General features: G+C 37.8%; 1 protein-coding gene across 2 annotated transcripts in view; it reads right to left on the reverse strand.

The window, feature by feature from the left end:
• Positions 1-18342, reverse strand: part of CSTPP1 (centriolar satellite-associated tubulin polyglutamylase complex regulator 1) — a 178592-nt gene that overhangs the window by 141440 nt on the left and 18810 nt on the right. The window contains exon 1 of one of the 2 annotated variants that reach the window (XM_034417494.2): positions 1877-2030. The exons of the other annotated variant lie outside the window; for it this stretch is intronic. Coding sequence (XP_034273385.1) covers positions 1877-1922 — 46 coding nt within the window. The 5' untranslated portion in view covers positions 1923-2030. Of the gene's footprint in view, positions 1-1876; positions 2031-18342 lie in introns of those variants that run through there. 2 annotated transcript variants of the gene reach the window in all.

An 18342-nucleotide genomic window follows, 5' to 3' on the forward strand; every position in this document is an offset into this window, starting at 1 on the left:
GCACACTCCCATGCACTCCCATTCCCAAACCAGTAGCTAAGGTAAGTGGATTTCATCGCTGCTGTGAAGACCAAGGTGATATGTCAAATTTTGATTTGGCTTTAACTTTTTGTTGAGACAAAGAATTCAAAATGATTTTGATCCACTCAAAAACCCACTACCGCTTCTAGGTGACTGTTAACCTAAGTATCTATAGGCCAAAAAAAAAAAAACCTAGTAAAAGGCATTAGGATGACTAATGGCCCAGTATTCCAACCATCTATTCAACTGACAGCTAGATGGCCGAGGTGTAGAAAAAAATTAGCCACCTTCCCCCCAATTTTGTTTCTAATTCACTCCCCAACACTCAAGAAGAGAAGGAAATGGAATAATAATGATGATGGTGCCTAGCATTTCCTATTTTAGCAGGTCCTCTTTAGGCTCACATCTCTATGTCCAAAGCCCAGAAGAGCATCTTAAGCTTGTTTTATGATACAACCTGCCTGCTACATCCTAATTCAGGTAGAATACATAACTACTGAGATAATTTTGAAAATTCTGTATATTCCTGAGACAAAATAAATAGGGTTCACACAACACAATGACCCAATTAAATAAGTGGAGTTACACAGAGTAGACATTGGGGGGTGGGGTGGATGAAAATTATAAAACATTTAGATATTAAGCATTTTTATAGATATTTTACAGTAGTAAATGAAATTTCCTGCATAGTGACTAGATTCCCACTTTGTGTTAAGCCATAATTTGCTGATCTATGATTTACTAATTAAACCACAATTGGTGGGCTCTCACATTGCACCAAAACATATTGTATTGTATTTTGTTTAATTTAGGGTTTTGTGACCCCAGGAAATGGGTGTCTGGTAGATCTTACAACTGTGCCATGGTTCAACAAACTATGACTTATCAATATGTGAATCAGGCCACTTTCCTCAGAAGCACCACCGTCCATGGAATCAGATGATGAACAATCATCTGTTTAGGCTGTTATTGTAACATAGCCTTTCTTTCTTTCTTTCTTTCTTTCTTTCTTTCTTTCTTTCTTTCTTTCTTTCTTTCTTCCTTTCTTCCTTTCTTCCTTTCTTCCTTCCTTCCTTCCTTCCTTCCTTTTTCTTTCTTTCTCTCTTTCTTTCTTTCTTCTTTCTTTCTTTCTTTCTTTTCTCTCTTTCTTTTTCTTTTGTGTGCCAACCGTCTCATCTAGAGGTGACTCTGGGCAGCTTACCAACATTAAAACCAGTAATCATCAAAAAGATAAAGCAATAAATAATGACAATTTATCATTAAAAGATGATGGGGGGGAAGAGAAGGGAGCACAAAGTACACGGGGACAGGTGGGGCTCTTCTTTACTCCTATAGCCACTTGGAAAGTGATATTATTACAATATAAGTAAATGTTTTATTGCTTCAAATGGTTATTTTCGAAATGGTTACATTGGTGGTAACCATCATTTCCCCTTCATAGCCCCAAGAGCGAGCAAGTACTTCTTCCACTGATACGTTTGCTTGTCCTGGTCCCCTAAAAGGATCATAATATCTCCACCTCCGACGAGGGGAGGAAAATACCTAGCGGGGCAAGTGACCCAAGGGATGGTAAGGCGATAGCCCCAACCCCGCCCTCCCAAGCCAGCAAACGGCGAGGTCATTGTACTCTGCGCCGCGGGGGAAGCAGCCTCATCATCCCAGGCGAGAAAGGACCGAGGGAGCCCAGAATCAATTTTTCCCTCCTCCCTCCCGGGAAGGCAACCTTCGCCCCATGGCGAGAACGGAGAAGCTACTTGCATCTCCATCATCTCCATCTCCATCGCCTCCCCCCCCTCAGCCCCCTCCTCTCCTCCTCCTCCTCCTCCTCTTCCCACCGCGCCCGCTGGAGCCTCACCCAGATACTCGAGCCCCGGCTGAGAGAGGCGATCCGCGTTCAGCATCCTGTCAACCGTCTCCCGCTCTTGGCCGCCGGGCCGTTTCTAGGACACCAGACGCTGCCGCGAGGAAAATGACTTCCGGCCAGAAACAAGACCCGGCCTTCGGAATCTGGGAGGAAGAGGATTTTGGTTGCACCAGGAATTGTCCTCCTCTTCTTTTCTTTTATGTACACTGAGAGCATATGCACCAAGACAAATTCCTTGGGTGTCCAATCACACTTGGCCAATAAAAATTCTATTCTATTCTATTCTATTCTATTCTATTCTATTCTATTCTATTCTATTCTATTCTATTCTTCTTCTCTCAGACTCTTCCTCGGTTTCCCTTGGTCGGGCAGCCGGCTGCTTCATAAAATAGTCTCTTTTTTTGAGATTTGTGCCAACTTTTGCATACAGGCTTCATTGTCACAGCCGAAGGTGCTTCAGTATAGAGGAAGGCGTAGTTCAGCGCTTTCCTCGATGAACATTTGCTTTGTAACGACAATAATTTGCCCGCTGAGTGGTTTTATTCGAAAGAGGAGGATGCATTCTCCTGAAAATCACAGCTCTGCAATGTATTTTAAGTTACAGCATTTGACAGCAGAAATTGTTGATGCTCTGAGTATAAGCACGCACAAGATGCCCTTGAACCACAATCTAGCCAACTTCATTTTACCTTATGTTTTGTGGACTCAACCCATGTGGCTAGTTTGTGGTTTAGTGTGTGTCCTGAGAAGCCCCCCAAAATTAGACATAATTAAGCAGGGCATATAAATTCAACTATTGTTTATCCTCTGAGATGCCCAAACGAGCAGATCTGTTTTTCTGATTTGTACCAAAATGTGCTTCTCAAAGGATTCCACCCAATCTCTCTTTTTCTCCATCTAACATCTCTGTAGTGCACAGCACCAATTTTCATATAGACAGTGTTAGAGATTATGCACAAGGTTTGTAAGAATTACTAATATTTTTTATCTTTAGCCTTTAGTCTTCCACATCTTGAAGCAAGCAGTCACAAATGCAGTACCTGTTCAGTTGGCACAATGAGGCTGCCCTTATTTTATCAGTTGGGCAAAAAATAGGCTGGAATCTTCTAACAGACAGCCTCCAGTTTGGGGGGATTCCAAAATGTTTATCAGCAATGAACACAAAAATAATATTTTGTGTTCATTGTGAATATATAAACTAATATATTCTTCCCCTCTGCTGACTCTTACCGAAAAATGTTGAATTTGTACATTATTCAAAGTCATGCCTTGTTTCACCATTATGGTAGTTGGCTGGGTTCACACTAAATTTGCACTAAGCCAAAAAATATTTTAAAACCCTGCACATTATGTCTAAGCATAGGCTCTTCCAATCTAGAAACTGTCCAGAAGTTAGACTTCAACTCCTGGAATTCTCAGAAACCCATACATCTGGAGGCTACTACTGAGGCTGGGGAAAGCTAATTTAATGTGATGTGCAAACCCAACTCTCCATTGTATAATCAAAAACTTTATTTCTCTGTTTGTATTTTCAAAAGTATCATCCAGATCTGTCAACAATATAATTGTAGCAACTTCATTCATCATATTAAGCAATAATGTGGCTGGTTGGCTTTGGCTTGGCATGTTTTACATACCCAGCCAATTAAGGCTTATCCAACAGATCATGGGTTAAGTAATGCATGGGTTATTACAATTTATGATTCTAGGCTTCATTTCATGCCTTGATTATTAGGAACCTTTTGGAAATTGATCACAACTAAGGTGAATTATTCCTGTATATAAACATATTAGACAGGGCTGGGGTGCTTCAAGTTCTGTCTATTAAACAGTCTATTAAATAGAAAACAGTCACTTAAGAAAATCCAGGAGGCCTGCCTTCTCTATCACTGTGCCAATCCTGTGGAGTAGCATTCCCCAGAGATTTGAATGCCTCCAACTCTGCTGGCCTTTAGAAAAAAAACTCTGAAGGCCTGGCAGTATCTTAGAACTGACCTGGGATACTGGATGAGCCTAACTTAAAGTAGGGTTTGTAAGTTTTTGTCCCCAATATTGTAGTATGTTGGTGTTTTTCTTGTAATCATTCTTTATGTATTTTTTTAACCTGTTAGTAGTCCAGAATGAATTGTTGAGCAGCTAAGGAATCAAAACAGAAAAAATTAATCTGATTTATTGTATGTTTTATCAATTTGCACAAGCAGAATATAAAATAGAAAGCCATTTTAATGGTTTTTCTTTCGATTTTACCTCTTCTATCTTGCTGCTCTTATTGGAAGCTAGATAATCCTACTTCCATGGCTGTGGGTGTCCGAATCTTTTTCTTGTTCCAAGGAAATGTTGGAGAAAATAGAAATGCTTTGGATTCCTCCAATCCTAGCTTCTCCTGCAAAATTATTGGACATCATTTTTGGGATGTCCCTAATATCAATGTGTTCTGACTGAACAGCACCAGATTTAGACTTACTTGTGAAGTTTTTGAACCTTGTTACTTACCTACTTTATAGTGTACTTTTATGTAAGCTAGAATGTGGTTGTCTTGTTTATAGTGTAATGAATTGTATGAAGCAATTGAATTAATTTAGTAAACTATCATCAAATGAGTCACAGACTGTGGGTTCTGCAAGCACAGCCTAAAACTGCACATTTTCCATATGGGTAGCACCACAGGACCAATAGCTGCTAGAACAGTTAGTTCCACTGCCAGATACAAGAAAGTGCAGAAATATAGATCAAGTATGGAGACATTTCCAGATTGTAGAGCAAGGCTTATGGACCTCCAGAGCTTTTCCCCCCATGCACATAAAAAGGGGCTGGGTTTCTATCATGCAAGAAGTGTTTCCCTTCTTGACTTTTTTTTAACCTTCCCTGTATATGCCCCTATTCCCGGGTCCAAACTCTATTTCATTAACCCACCATTTAATCTTCCCTCAACGCTGAGAGGTCTCTTAGCACTTTTCTGCTACAGATTGTCCTCCCTGTTGTTAAGACAGCTCAGCAAGACTTCGTCTGTCAGTGCTGGAGCAGGTAGAGGCAATTCTTTTCCTCATGTGTAGCAAGAGATGGGAAGCAATTTCCCTCCCTGCTGCACATGGAAAAGCAGTTCCTTTTTCCATTTGAACAAAAAGAGTAGGAAACCTTGCTTCCATTCTGCCCCTGAGGAGAAAAAGACGTCCAGAGGTTGACTAGGGTTTTTTCTTCTGAAAGGCATCAGGCCCATTAAGGTGACTTAATTAAAGAACAACTTTAAAGAACAACTCCCAGTTAGGTGACTTCCTTCCAGATATTGCAGGAATATTAATACCTCAATATTAATTGAGCAAAGTAGGTCTGCATGAAGCTATTATTCAGTGAGATATAGAAGAATGTGTATTTTCCACCCCCAAAAATATGATGCATGTGAAGAGAAATGATTTTGCCTCAAACACTGTCCAGTCTAACATTTGATACAGGAAACATTTTAGGGGAGGGTACTAGAAGCAGGAAAAATGGAGAAACCGTGCCTAACATTTCTTGTTCTGGTCCTTAAATATAATTAGAGTTGCTGGATACTGTTATCTGGGTGTTTTCTTTTGCCATGAAATGGGCTACTTAGTTATGCTTGCTATGTTAGATCAAGGTTTAATAATTTCATTTTATATTTCACTCTGGATTTTTTCCCCCCAAAAGTTTATTTTTTTGCTTTTATGGCAGTTTTGCCCCCTCTTCCTCTCTTCTAAGGCCAGCTAAAGGATAAAGTCTTCCTTTAGGAATCAAAGCACATTTGTGGCTGTAATAATGATAAGTTTCAGAACTACTGGCGCCTGACAGTTAATGACTCAAAAGAGAACTGAATAAAAACAAGATGTTGCTTCTGGAGTCCTTCATACACTTTTCTCTGCTTATTGTCACTTCCCCAATGGTTTGACAGAGCTGGACATCCTTACAAAATCCACTGCAGATATCACCTGTTCTTCTTCAAGTGAGATGTTATCAGAATTTATTTAATTTTCATTTGGTTGTTAGTTTTAGAGCTATGACTTTCAGATATAGAGAAAACATCAATCCAGATAAATAACCCAAATAATATCTGCTTTGCTTTTGTGGGAATATGTCCTGATGTATCAGGGAAAAGGTGGAATTACCTACATTGCCATTTTATATAATGAAGCAAATCCGACCAAGGTAAGCAATGATTACAGCTGTGTGGTGCTTTAGATCTGATTCCAAAAAGGTGCTTTACATCTCCCCTGCATACTCTGAAGCACCTTTTCAGATCAGAGTAAACTCAAGAAATCCCTGTATTTGTTGGCTTTCTGCCCGCAGCCAGTCAATAATATGCAGCTGCTGTCACAAAGAAGATGAGGGCTTTTCCACACTAAGATGCAGTCAGTTTGATATCCTATATGGAACAGAATCAGTGAGGCAATCACATTGGACAACGTAGCCAAAGGCACATAATCAACATGCTCAGAAATTCCAAATGGCTACCACAGTACAGGAATTGTGATGAGGCAATACAGAGATCTCAGTCTGCAAGTGTTCCACATAACTCTCTCCCTCCTCTACTGATGCTACTCCTGTGGCCTCTTTTTTCTGCAATAGCAGGAAGGCCCCTCTAAGTATAATGAAGCAAGATCCACAATAATACAATATCCATGTCCTATTAAGCCATTGCTTGTATTAATATTAATGGTTGCTGGAATTGGGTATGTCTAGTTTAATGAAGAGAAGGACTAGGAGTGACATGATAGCAGTGCTCCAATATCTCAGGGGTTGCCACAAAGAAGAGGGAGTAAAGCTATTCTCCAAAGCACCCGTGGGTAGGACAAGAAGCAATGGGTGGAAACTAATCAAGGAGAGAAGCAACCTAGGACTAAGGAGAAATTTCCTGACAGTTAGAACAATTAATCAGTGTAACAACTTGCATCCAGAAGTTGTGAATGGTCCAACACTGGAGAAGATTGAACAACCATTTGTCTGAAATGGAATAGGGTTTCCTTCCTGAACAGGGGGTTGGACTAGAACTCCAAGGTCCCTTCCAACTCTGTCTATGCTATGCTATGCTATGCTATGCTATGCTATGCTATGCTATGCTATGCTATGCTATGCTATGCTATGCTATTCTGGTTTTATAGAATAAATAGTAATCTGGGTTTGCATAACATGCTAACCTATAAACTAATATTTCTAAGTGTCCATTACATTAAAATTTAAAAACCCACATGTGCCTTAATGGGATGTGGGAACTCAAGCTTTATGTGTTCATTACCTGGAACTCCTGAGTAACTCCAGTATTTCACCTGTCATTTGACTACATACGTCCTCCTATTGAGTGTAAGGAAAGTATAATTTGAATATGAGATTCAGAGTTTGATGACAACATGCAGATGAATATGTATAGGGTTAGATATTTTCAAACATCATAGACATTACATACCAGAAAGAGTATATACTTGGATTTCATAATCTCCATCTTTATGAATTTTGTATTTTGGTGCATTGTTTGTGCAGTATGAGTGTAATCATAGCTCTAAGGATCTTCTTCTGTTTTTCCCTACTACTTAGCACAACCAAAAGTAAGTTTTAAAAATTATTCTCTTTTTCGTCACTGAACTCTATTAGACAACAGCTTTTCATCCATGCTGTAATAGCAACAAGGATAATAAATACAATTTAACATTTGTAGAGATTCTCGGTCATCCAGGTTATGATTGTCCCAAAGGCTTTTTCAGGAGGCAACTGAACTTTCTTGTTTTTTCTTTTGAAGACATTTTGCTTCTCATTCAAGAAGCTTCTTCAGCTCTGACATTCCATTCCCCACTATCCTGTCAGAATTAAATAAGCTTCTTGGATGAGAAGAGAAACGTCTTCAAAAGAAAAAACAAGAGAGTCCAGTTGCCTCCTGAAAAAGCACCTTTGGGATAATTTAACATCATGCAAGTACTCCAAGGGAAATGTTATTTGAACACCTCATCTGACTCACAGCACTTTCCAGAGAATTAAAGCATCTTATCTGCCCAATTCTTTAGCAAAAATTACCATGAAAGCATGTTATAGGAAACAAGTCACAAACCTCATGCATAAATACTAAATATTTTTCAAAACACCAGTAAAGCCTTCAAAATTGTAAAAAATAGTTCAGAACACCGTTTTTGATATATGAAGTGATGACTTGCATGTATTACCTCAAAAGTTGTGAGTGGAGAAGGCTGCTCTGACATCCACTCATAACCAATTTCATATTTGATATAAGTTTATTGGAAAACAAGGGCTATGGAATTTAATGATGCTTATTAAATTGAAAGTTTGCATAGCATTAAAATCCTAGAGCACAATTTTATACCTTGTGATATATATTAGTGATAACTCCACTGTCAGACATACATCAATAGAACTTCCCCAATCTGTTGGCACAATGTCATATTAACATATCTCTTTTACTAGAATTGCTGACATACTGGCAAAATGCTAAGAATAAGATAGGATGGGAGGAGTAGGGAAATATCAAATCTTACATTTCAAGGATTGAGAACATAATATTCTCCAAATATTAGGGCTACGCCTTTCACAGTCTCTTGTAATTTTCCATGTTGCCTAAATTTGAAGCTCAAAACTGATGACAGCCAATATAAAGAGAATTCAGTGAAGCAGGAAAATAATCAATATATAAATGTAAAACTGTGAAACATGGACAAAAAGGAAGCTGAGAATAGGCTGAGAGTCTTTGAAATATGACTTTTAAAGATAACTTTGAGATTCCTTGGAGTTGCAAAAGATAAAATTTTGAAGCACCTGATATGTACAGGAGAACTAATAAAAGTGGAATATTTGGGTCATGAATTTAGAGGCAATTCTGTATTTTGGACCCTGCTAGAAGGAAGAGTGAAAGGGGCAACAAAAATAACAAAAAATATAGAAACGGAATAGTGATGTACAAACTGATAATGTTACCTAGCTGGGTAATAAAACATCAGCAAGAATTTACATAATTGGGTTTATCTAAATTAAATTGTACAGGAATGGCACAAAGGCAGATAGAAACAGAAGCCTCTTGAATGAAACTATTGAATGATATTGAATTATTAAAGCAGATCTCGTCTGAGACATTGCTATCCTTTGTTTTAAATGCAGGAACAATGTTTTCCTTAACTTTAGAATAAGTGGTTTGTAAAGCTTGAATGCATTGTTTGTATTACTGCATGCTCATCATATAAGAGGAAACTTTAAAAAATACATGAGCCTAGTCTCTACATAGATGATCAGATGTCTCACTGCCTCTCTATCTATGCTTATGATAGTTTATTGTTTATTATGAACTTCATATTTTGATTTAGTTAAGGTAATGTATATATTTTGAATCATATTATCTATGTCATATATGATCAAAATTCTACATAAGAACTTTGCCTTTGTTTTCTGTGTTATAAAGCCTTATTTTGTTGTCTTTTTCCCAGGTCTGTAAGCCAGAAGCTGTACTGAGGTAAGATGCAGAAAAAAAATGAGCGAATGTATCACAATATTACAAACAAACTTAGCAATATTCAGAATCAATCTGCAGCAATGCTGGCCAAAAAAATGGATCACTACAAAATTTATCATAAAGAACGGTTAGATAGGAACAGTAAGTGGAAAGATAAAAAACAGAAATTTGCATTTAATGTTAACAGTCTCTCTTGACTTCCATCATCTTGGATTTATAATAAAATGCCAGATTCCCCCTAAGGCTTTTGGCTGAAAAATCTGGGATATATAGCTCCAAAACATCTGGACAGACCAAATCACCATTTGCAGCTTCCAAATCTGCAGTATGTTTGCAGCAAAATGAAACAATATGAAGGTTTCTAAATGCATGCCACCTAGGCTGACAGTTGCTGGAATCTGAATATTTTACCCTTTTGACCCTGCTCTGTCATTCTCTCTAAGAGTGAAATAATATTCCAGAAGAACCATAATTAAGGTTCTGGTCTCTTGAGCCAATTGAGCCTTGGTATACCTAACAATTAATGTTTGTTGTACCCATGCTAACCACAGTGATCTAAATTGGGCCTGGTTTTTATTTTTTATTTTTTTTAACTTTTGTGGTTCTTTAAGGAAATTTTGGTTAGTGCACATTGCAGCCTTAGTGACTCAAAACAGGGAAACTAAATAATATTGCAAATATATTTAACAAGTTGAAAACCCTGTAACAAAATAGATGAGGAATAATATGAAAAAGAAGATCAAATAAGATGAGAAAAAAGGAAGACTTCTATACTGCAAAATGTGATTTTTTTATGGAAACATTATGATATTCCAAATGTCTTCATTTCACCCTGCTTATTATTATTCACTTCATCTCTACAACTTAGAAGAGCTTAGTAGGACAATGCTAACTTTATCAGTCCTCAGAAAGATTCTAGACATACAAATAGTTGATGTATGCCATGATATCATAACTGCCGCCAATCATTAAATCTTTCACCCGCAGGTTTGCTACTACATTGCCATGGAGCTCTTGCATTTTTTTACGACTGATCTTCCTTCCTTCACTGCCATCTCTCATAAGGCAGCCATGAAAGGAATTTGAATTCCAAACCGTTAGACAAATGTAGTGTAGATACATGGCTTGTAGAAGGGGACCAGCAAGTTATTTTTACTTTTGTGGATACATACTAGGATTAGAGACCAACCCTTAGCTACTGGTCAGCTTGGAGGCAGCTGCTGCAAACTATAGACTTGCAAAACATTGACACACCTATGATTATGATCAAGATTACAGTGTCATTAATATCCACCAGTGTTTAAATACAGTAAAATAACTTGGAAGCATACTAAATTAATAAAATGTGTGTTGGCATAGTTTAACAAGCATATAATGGCAAACAGAAATGTTTTATATGTTTAAAAAGTGTGTCCTGATTTGAGGTAGAGGAATTAAATCTAGAATCCTTTCTAAATATGTGTGCAGATAACTTTAAGGTCCCAGTCTTTGAATTATTTCTAAACTTAGCAAAAGTTTTGACGGGGAAAAGAAAAAAATGAACTGCTGGACTATGCTCACACATTAATCTATATTCTATCTAAGTCTGATGATGTTTGAAGATTACTGTCTTCAAAGATGATAGAATCTTGATTTATTTTCTAGTAACAGCAGCTAAAACAGGTGGCCTTGACAACATTCTATTATAACAACTGTAATTCATTTATTAAGCACATTTGCCTTCAGAAGTCTCTGATTCAAACCTTGAGTTTAATCTCTATATAAAGAAAGGCTTCCCTATATTACAGAAGCATTTTTGGTTGAGAGATGATTGTATGAATCCTAAACCAGAGACAGAGTAACCATATTTTCCTAGGGCATTGTGTAAACCCAAGAAATAATTGACTGGAAAACTCATTGAAAATATGTGTTTTGGTCATATCTTGCCAAATGATCTGAATGAAGAATAATTCATTCTTTTTCCTTCAAAATCAAACAGAAGGGCTACCTTAGCTTATGCTTTTAGGTAATCATCCAGTTGAGCTTGAAAAATTAGAGGATTCAGGACCAGTTCTGAGGAAAAACACCTCTATATGTAGAATTCTTCTAAGGATTGGGCTGGAGAGTGGTTACAAATTATTTAATATTAATGATTTTGAAAACATGTTTGAATACTTTATATTATACTGAATGTTCAGTCTAACCACCCTGCTGAGGTTTAACTTTTAATTCATCCCTTTTCTGCATAAAAGAAATGCCCAGAATCAACCGTGCAATAATACTTTCAACTACTAAATTTATTTATATCTATCTTTCTTTTGTTTATGGGTTTGAGTGGCTTCTAAGTAGTCCCATAAAATTACTGTACAAAAAGTAAGAAATACAAACAATCAGTAACATATAAAAAATCCATGTACATAAACAATAATGAGGCCTAAGACATTCCATATGCATCTGTGAAGAGTCATGTTTTCTAATAGTATGGGAGTAGGGTCCCTTTAGGTGGTCTTCCCTCAAATTTGGAAACAACTTGCTCTCATCACTACATCTTATTGGGTAGGCAGATTCTACTTAGAGAAAGTGATCTCTGATATGCATTTATGTTCCTTAAAAAGATAATTGGAATGTTCCTATCATCTATATGCATAGCTAATTAATTAATTAATTAAAACCTCACTGCCAGCTATATAAATGCCATTACTGGTGTTAAAATCTATGTAACATTTGTTAAATAAGCATATACAGCATTCTGTTGTTAGTAGTTAATATAAAAAGCTTACTTAGTTTTCAAGGCTACTTTAAGCAGAATACTTTTCATTTATTAACATTCTTGAGGTAAGAAAAGAAAAGATGAATATTACATTAACTAAATATGTGCATGCTGAATTATTATTAGCTCATAAGTTAGAGGTTATCGAAATCAGATTTGGCTCTTACTGATTGTTTCAACAAATACTCATCAACCTGATCTGTCTTGCAGCTCTTCCAATCCACCTTATCTGTTGTCTTCTCCTTCTACTATTTTTTCTCAGCTTTGCCGAGACTAGAATATTTTTCTAGTACATTATCTGCTTGTATCATATGCCAACAGTGTAGGAATTTCTGCTTGCTGACTGTTGCTTCAAGAGAATAATTAGACCTTTTATTTGATCCAGAATCACCTGGTTTTTTTGGTAGTCTTTTTCACTGCCACCCAATCTATCATTTGAAAGTCTTTTTTCTTTCTTTCACTTTTTCTCAATAGCCATAGGACTTAGACTTATATGCCGCTTCACAGTGCTTTACAGCTCTTTCTAAGCAGTTTACAGACTCAGCATATTGCCTCCAACAATAGGAGGCAATTGGAAGGATGGAAGGCTGAGTCAACCTTGAGCTGGTCACAAAACCCTATTGCTTAACTATTCTTTTTTGAGTGAAACTAATTATGTCTTCTGCATTCTTCCCTGGGATTAATATTTTCTTTACTACTGCTGTGCTTTTTCATATATATACTTGAAAGGAAATACAAAAGAAAACAAATCTGCCACTTTCACTTCACTTCTTTATTGTAGGTTCATTATGCATGTAAACTGACATTACATATATTTTAATTAATTGACCCTCAATTTACAAAAAATTTCCATAAAATGGAAGGGATGAAAGATACGTTGGAGATTATATTTAGGTGGTTACAATATCCAATTAGTGCTATGTCTATTTTGTCTGGTATATTTTTTATTCATTCGTTGTATTTACAGTATATCTCACAAACATACTTTGCCTACATGATTTTCTACTATGTTTATTATGTTCTTGTAAGCTTTCTTTACTTTTTGCTAACAAAATTATATCATTTGCATATCTCATATAGATATTGTTTTAATTTCCAATTCTGGATGTACTGTCATCTCCTCCATCCTATCATTCTTACCTGTAATTATTGTACAAATTATAGGGACAATATGCATCTTTGTTTCATTCCCTTTCATATTCTGATCTCTGATTTTAATTCTTAACATAACTTCTTGTTTATCATAAAGATTCCTTAGAAGAATAATCAGGTGTTCTGGCACACCCATTCATTAACCTTAATATATTCCACATTCTGAGATGATCAACAAAATCAAAGGGCTTGTTGCAGTCAATGAAGAAAAAGGAAACTTTTTATGTTCTCTTGCTCTCTGGTTTATATTAGTTCTCTGATCTTGAGTCCCTTGCTGTTTTTTAAACAAGCCCACTCATTTTACATTTTTCTCCACATGTTTGCCTCTGTTCATGAAGCAAAACTTTTGTGAAGAATTAATGGTTTGGTAACCTGAACATTCTTTTGTAACCTTCTCAGCCTTGGTATAAAACACCAAACTTTCCAGTCTCTAGATCACACTATCTTACCCATGCTTGTTGACACCAAAACTAATAAATACTTTAAAGAATTTTCTCATTAAAGTTAGCACAACCCTTAAAACAATAACTCATTTTTCTCAAGCTCACACAGAAACTTCTTCTTCTGTATCTTCCATGCATGCATGCATGCATGCATCATTCTATCCATCCATCCATCCATCCATCCATCCATCCATCCAGTGAGGAATTGAATATACCAGGGGCACCTGTCACTGTGTGCACTGTCATGTTCTGGATCAACAATAAAACATCTGGGTGGTTTTTGAGGGCAGCCCCATGTAGAATGCATTGAAGTAATCAAAACAAGAGGTGATCACGGCATGAATAACAATGAGCAAGGCCCCACAGTACAGAAAAGGGCACAAATGGTGTACTAGAGAAATCTGTGCAAAGGCCATGCCTCCAGCCATGGTTTCCACCTTTCTTTAAGCAGGAGCTGTGTCCAGGAGTACCCCAGGAGTACCCCCAAGTTGGGGTACCCCCAGCATAGTCCAGGGAGTTTCTATCCCATCCATAGTCAAAGATGAAATATCATCTGGACTTGGAGGGGGATCAAAAACCTACACCCCACTCCTTCTTGCCAGGGTTGTTGAACCCAGTTCCTCCTCATCCAGAGCCTTATGATCTCTAGGCACTCAGACAGCACTGCTACAACATCACCTAGCTATGGGTAGAGATTTACAATTGGCTATCATTAGCTTGGTCCCAAGAATCCTGACCACGTCTTCAAGAGCAACTGACTCAAGCTCCTCCCATATAACATGGCTCAGATATGTTTGTCACCTTCAAAGGCTCTGTTCCACTTATCATCCTAGTGGAAGATATGGAGCTTTTGAATGCTCAATGGAGCTTTTGAATGCTCTAATTCACTGGTAGAGCAATACCTGCACTGTTATGTAAATTACCAGCAAACTAATTGGGTCAAGCTCCTGCCTTTCACGGAGGTGGCACATAACAACTTGGTGCTCAGCAGCACAGGCTTTACCCCTTTCAAGGTGGCCACAAGGACTTAGTTTCTAAGTTTGTGCACATGCCAGAGCTCCCACAGGAAGCCCCATCCTCAGTGTCATTAGCTGAGTGGATGGATACATGAGGCACCATGCATAAGGCACTGAATAAAGCTAGGGAAAGTCAAAAGAGGCAAGCAGATCAGAGAAGATCCCCCCAGAGAGAGTTTAAAGTGGGGGATAAGGTATATTTGTCCACAAGATTGCCACACCTGAGGCAATCTTGTAAAAAGTTAAGTCCCAAATACATAGGGCCTTTCCAAATCATCTGGATCATAAATCTGGTGACAGTGGAGCTGAAGTTGCCAAATAGCCTCAGGTAGGTTCATCCGGTATTTCATTGCAGTCTTTTAAAACCCTTTTGGGACTGTGGGTTGAGACCAGTCGGAGAACTACCTCCTCCCATCCTAGTTAAGGGAGAGGAGCACTATGAGGTCAAAAAGATTTTTGATTCTCAGATGCAGATCATTGCATATCTGCCGGTACATTTTGATCAAGCCTTCCAGAGAAAATTCAAAAAAGATTTACACATGTTTTGTTCCAAAGTGTTAACTACTTCTTCTGGTTTTAAGTAATTTGCATATCATTCCCTCAACCCTTTCATCCATGTTCAACAGCCCAAGGCCTAATAGAGGGCCACTATTCAATACTGCTTTCCAATCTGAAATGGAGCCATTTATGAGTACTCTCTGGGTGTGGTCATTCATTAATATTATACTCTCTAACTCATTTCATTCATGAGGACATTATAAGAGAATTCACTGAATATTTTTGTTGAGGTCAGGGTATACTCTGTGTCTAATGCATTTTCCCAATTTATTTAGCTAGTAATTATGTTGAAAGGGGAGATCAGCTTAATCTGGTATAATTTGTTGTGAAAAAACTCATGTTGGTTCTTGTTAATTATTGCATTCCTATCCAAATCTTCACAAATGTACATTTTAATACTCTGCTCCAGGATCTTCTTGTTCATATACAGTAGATGTCAAGCTGATAAGTCTACAATTTCCCAGTTCCTCCACCTTCTTTTTGATAGGAAAAAAAAGGGCAACATTTGCTCTTTTCAGTTTTCTATCATCTTACCAATTCAACAGACATTCTCAAAAAGTAGAATTTGCATCTTTGCAAACTCTGCTCCCCTGTTGTAGTTCTTTCCGTATCCAAGGATGTGAGTCATTTGGCCCTGGAGACTTGAATTCATTAAAATCATCTACAATATCCGCAGTTACTGGTGATTGCCTTGTATTCTGGTTTGGTTGTAATCCTTTAAAGTCTCTTTAAATATCTCTTTTTTCATAAATTTAATAGGATGCATGTTTTATCTGCAGTTTTTCTTGGACGTCTCCCATTTTTCATTCTAATAAAAATTGTTTGCAGTATCATCTTTGGTAGGATTTTTCATCCTTTTACACCCAGGATTTCTAGCCATTGGATCTGCCCTCCCTTCCATCTGATTTCAACAGATTCAACGATTCTGAGATCAAGTATACATAATGAAAGCCATGTTAGCATGGAGAAGTACAGTGAATACCATTGTATAAACTAGCCAGATTGTAGTTATTTTCTACTTAGGTTACCATTTCAGATTTCATTCTTTTGTTGTTGTTGTTGTTGTTGTTGTTGTTGTTGTTGTTGTTGTTTTAATGTAGTTATTAGTGGTGGGCATCCTCAATTATGCACAAATGGGGATTTAAAATAAACGTGGTAGAGCTATTTATAGGTATGCAGTAAAAATGGCTGATGGAGATAGCCATGGATTGTCTGCTTGATTTCCTTTCTCCCTAGTCAGAGAGCAAAGTATAGCATACTGTATATTTATTTATTTATTTATTGGTTTGATTTATATGCTGCCCTTCTCCGGAGACTCAGGGCGGCTTACAATGCATTAAACAACAACAACAACAACAACAACAACAACAACAACAACAACAACAACAATAATAATAATAATAATAATATTTATATACCGCCCTTCTCCCGAAAGACTCGGGGCGGTGTACAGCCAAGATTAAAAACATAATTATACAATATCATAGTTAAAATTAATTAAAATCATTAAATAGTTTTGGCCAAATTTTAAAAACCCAATATTAAAACCCAATTTAAAATCATTCAGTTAGACAGCCCCGCCTGTCGGAACAGTAGGGTCTTGAGGGCACAGCGAAAGACCCGGAAGTCAGAGATGTTATGAATATCCGGGGAAAATTCATTCCAAAGGTTAGGTTAAAGAAGGCTCTCCTCCTGGGTATTGCCAGCCGACATAACTTGGCCGACGGTACCCTGAGGAGTCCCTCTCTGTGGGAGCGGACTGGTCGGTGGGAGGCTATTGGTGGCAGAAGGTGGCCCTGTAAATAGCCTTCATACTTTTGTATATACCTGCTTAGTAGGGCTTTCGCCCCCCCCCCCCAAGCAGTGTTCTTTTTTATACAAAGTCATCTTATTGCCCCCACAATCCGGGTCTTCATTTTATCTACCTCGAAAGGATGGAAGGCTGAATCAACCTTGAGCCTGGTGAGATTTGAACTTGCAGTAATTGCAGGCAGCTGGTGCTACTTAACAGCACTTTAGTCTGCTGCACCACCAAGGCTCTCATATGTACATGTTTCAGGGTGTGGGAGGAAATGCTGAAAAATAAATTATACAGCTTTAGTCTACTTTGATTGATCAGAGTTATAATAGTTCTATTACTGGAATATATATGACTCAGTAGCACTAAAACAGCACTTATAACTTTATTTGGGGAGTGGAAGGAGACACTGAATCCTACCAGAAGAATGTGGGTTGTCTTGGATATTTTTATTTTTTTATTTTTATTTTATATCAAATTTATATACCACCCTTCTCCCTGAGGACTCAGGGCGGTGTACAGCCAAATAAAAACATAGACTACAAACATTAAAATACTATTAAAAAGATATATATAAATTTGGCCCCGTAATTAAAAAACAATGACAAACCAATTAAAAACATTTAAAAGTGTTAAGCCAGCCCGGCTTGCTGAAAAAAGAAAGTTTTAAGGGCACGGCGGAAGGCACCGAGGTCTTGGATTCTCCTTATCTCTGGGGGCAGTTGGTTCCAGAGGGTAGGTGCCCCCACAGAGAAGGCCCTCCCCCTGGGGGTCACCAGCCTACATTGTTTGGCTGATGGCACCCCGAGGAGGCCCTTATATTGTATAAGTGACCCAAATCTACACCAGAATTCCATCCTCCAAATCTTGGTAATGAGAGCTCCCAATTGCTGTACAGATAACAGTAGATCCAGGAAATTATGGAATATGCAGAGAATAACAGAATTGGAAGGGGCCTTAGAGGTCTTCTTGTCCAGCCTCCTGAAGGAGATCCTATACCATTTCAGACAAATGGCTATCCAGTCACCTCTTAAAAGCCTCCACTGATGGAGCACCCACAACTTCTGAAGGCAAGCCATTCCACTGATTAATTGTTCTCACTATTAGGAAATTTCTCCTTAGTTCTAGTTTGCTCCTCTCCTTGATTAGTTTCCTTCCATCCATTGTTTCTTATCTTGCCTTCAGGTCCATTGGAAAATAGATTGACCCCCCCCCTTTTTTTTTTTTGTGGCAGCCCCTGAAATATTGGAACACTGCTATCATGTCACCCCAGTCTTTCTTT

The sequence above is a fragment of the Pantherophis guttatus genome, chromosome 1 (genome assembly GCF_059756535.1).
Source record: "Pantherophis guttatus breed Tessera chromosome 1, ASM5975653v1, whole genome shotgun sequence".
Lineage (NCBI taxonomy): Eukaryota > Metazoa > Chordata > Lepidosauria > Squamata > Colubridae > Pantherophis > Pantherophis guttatus.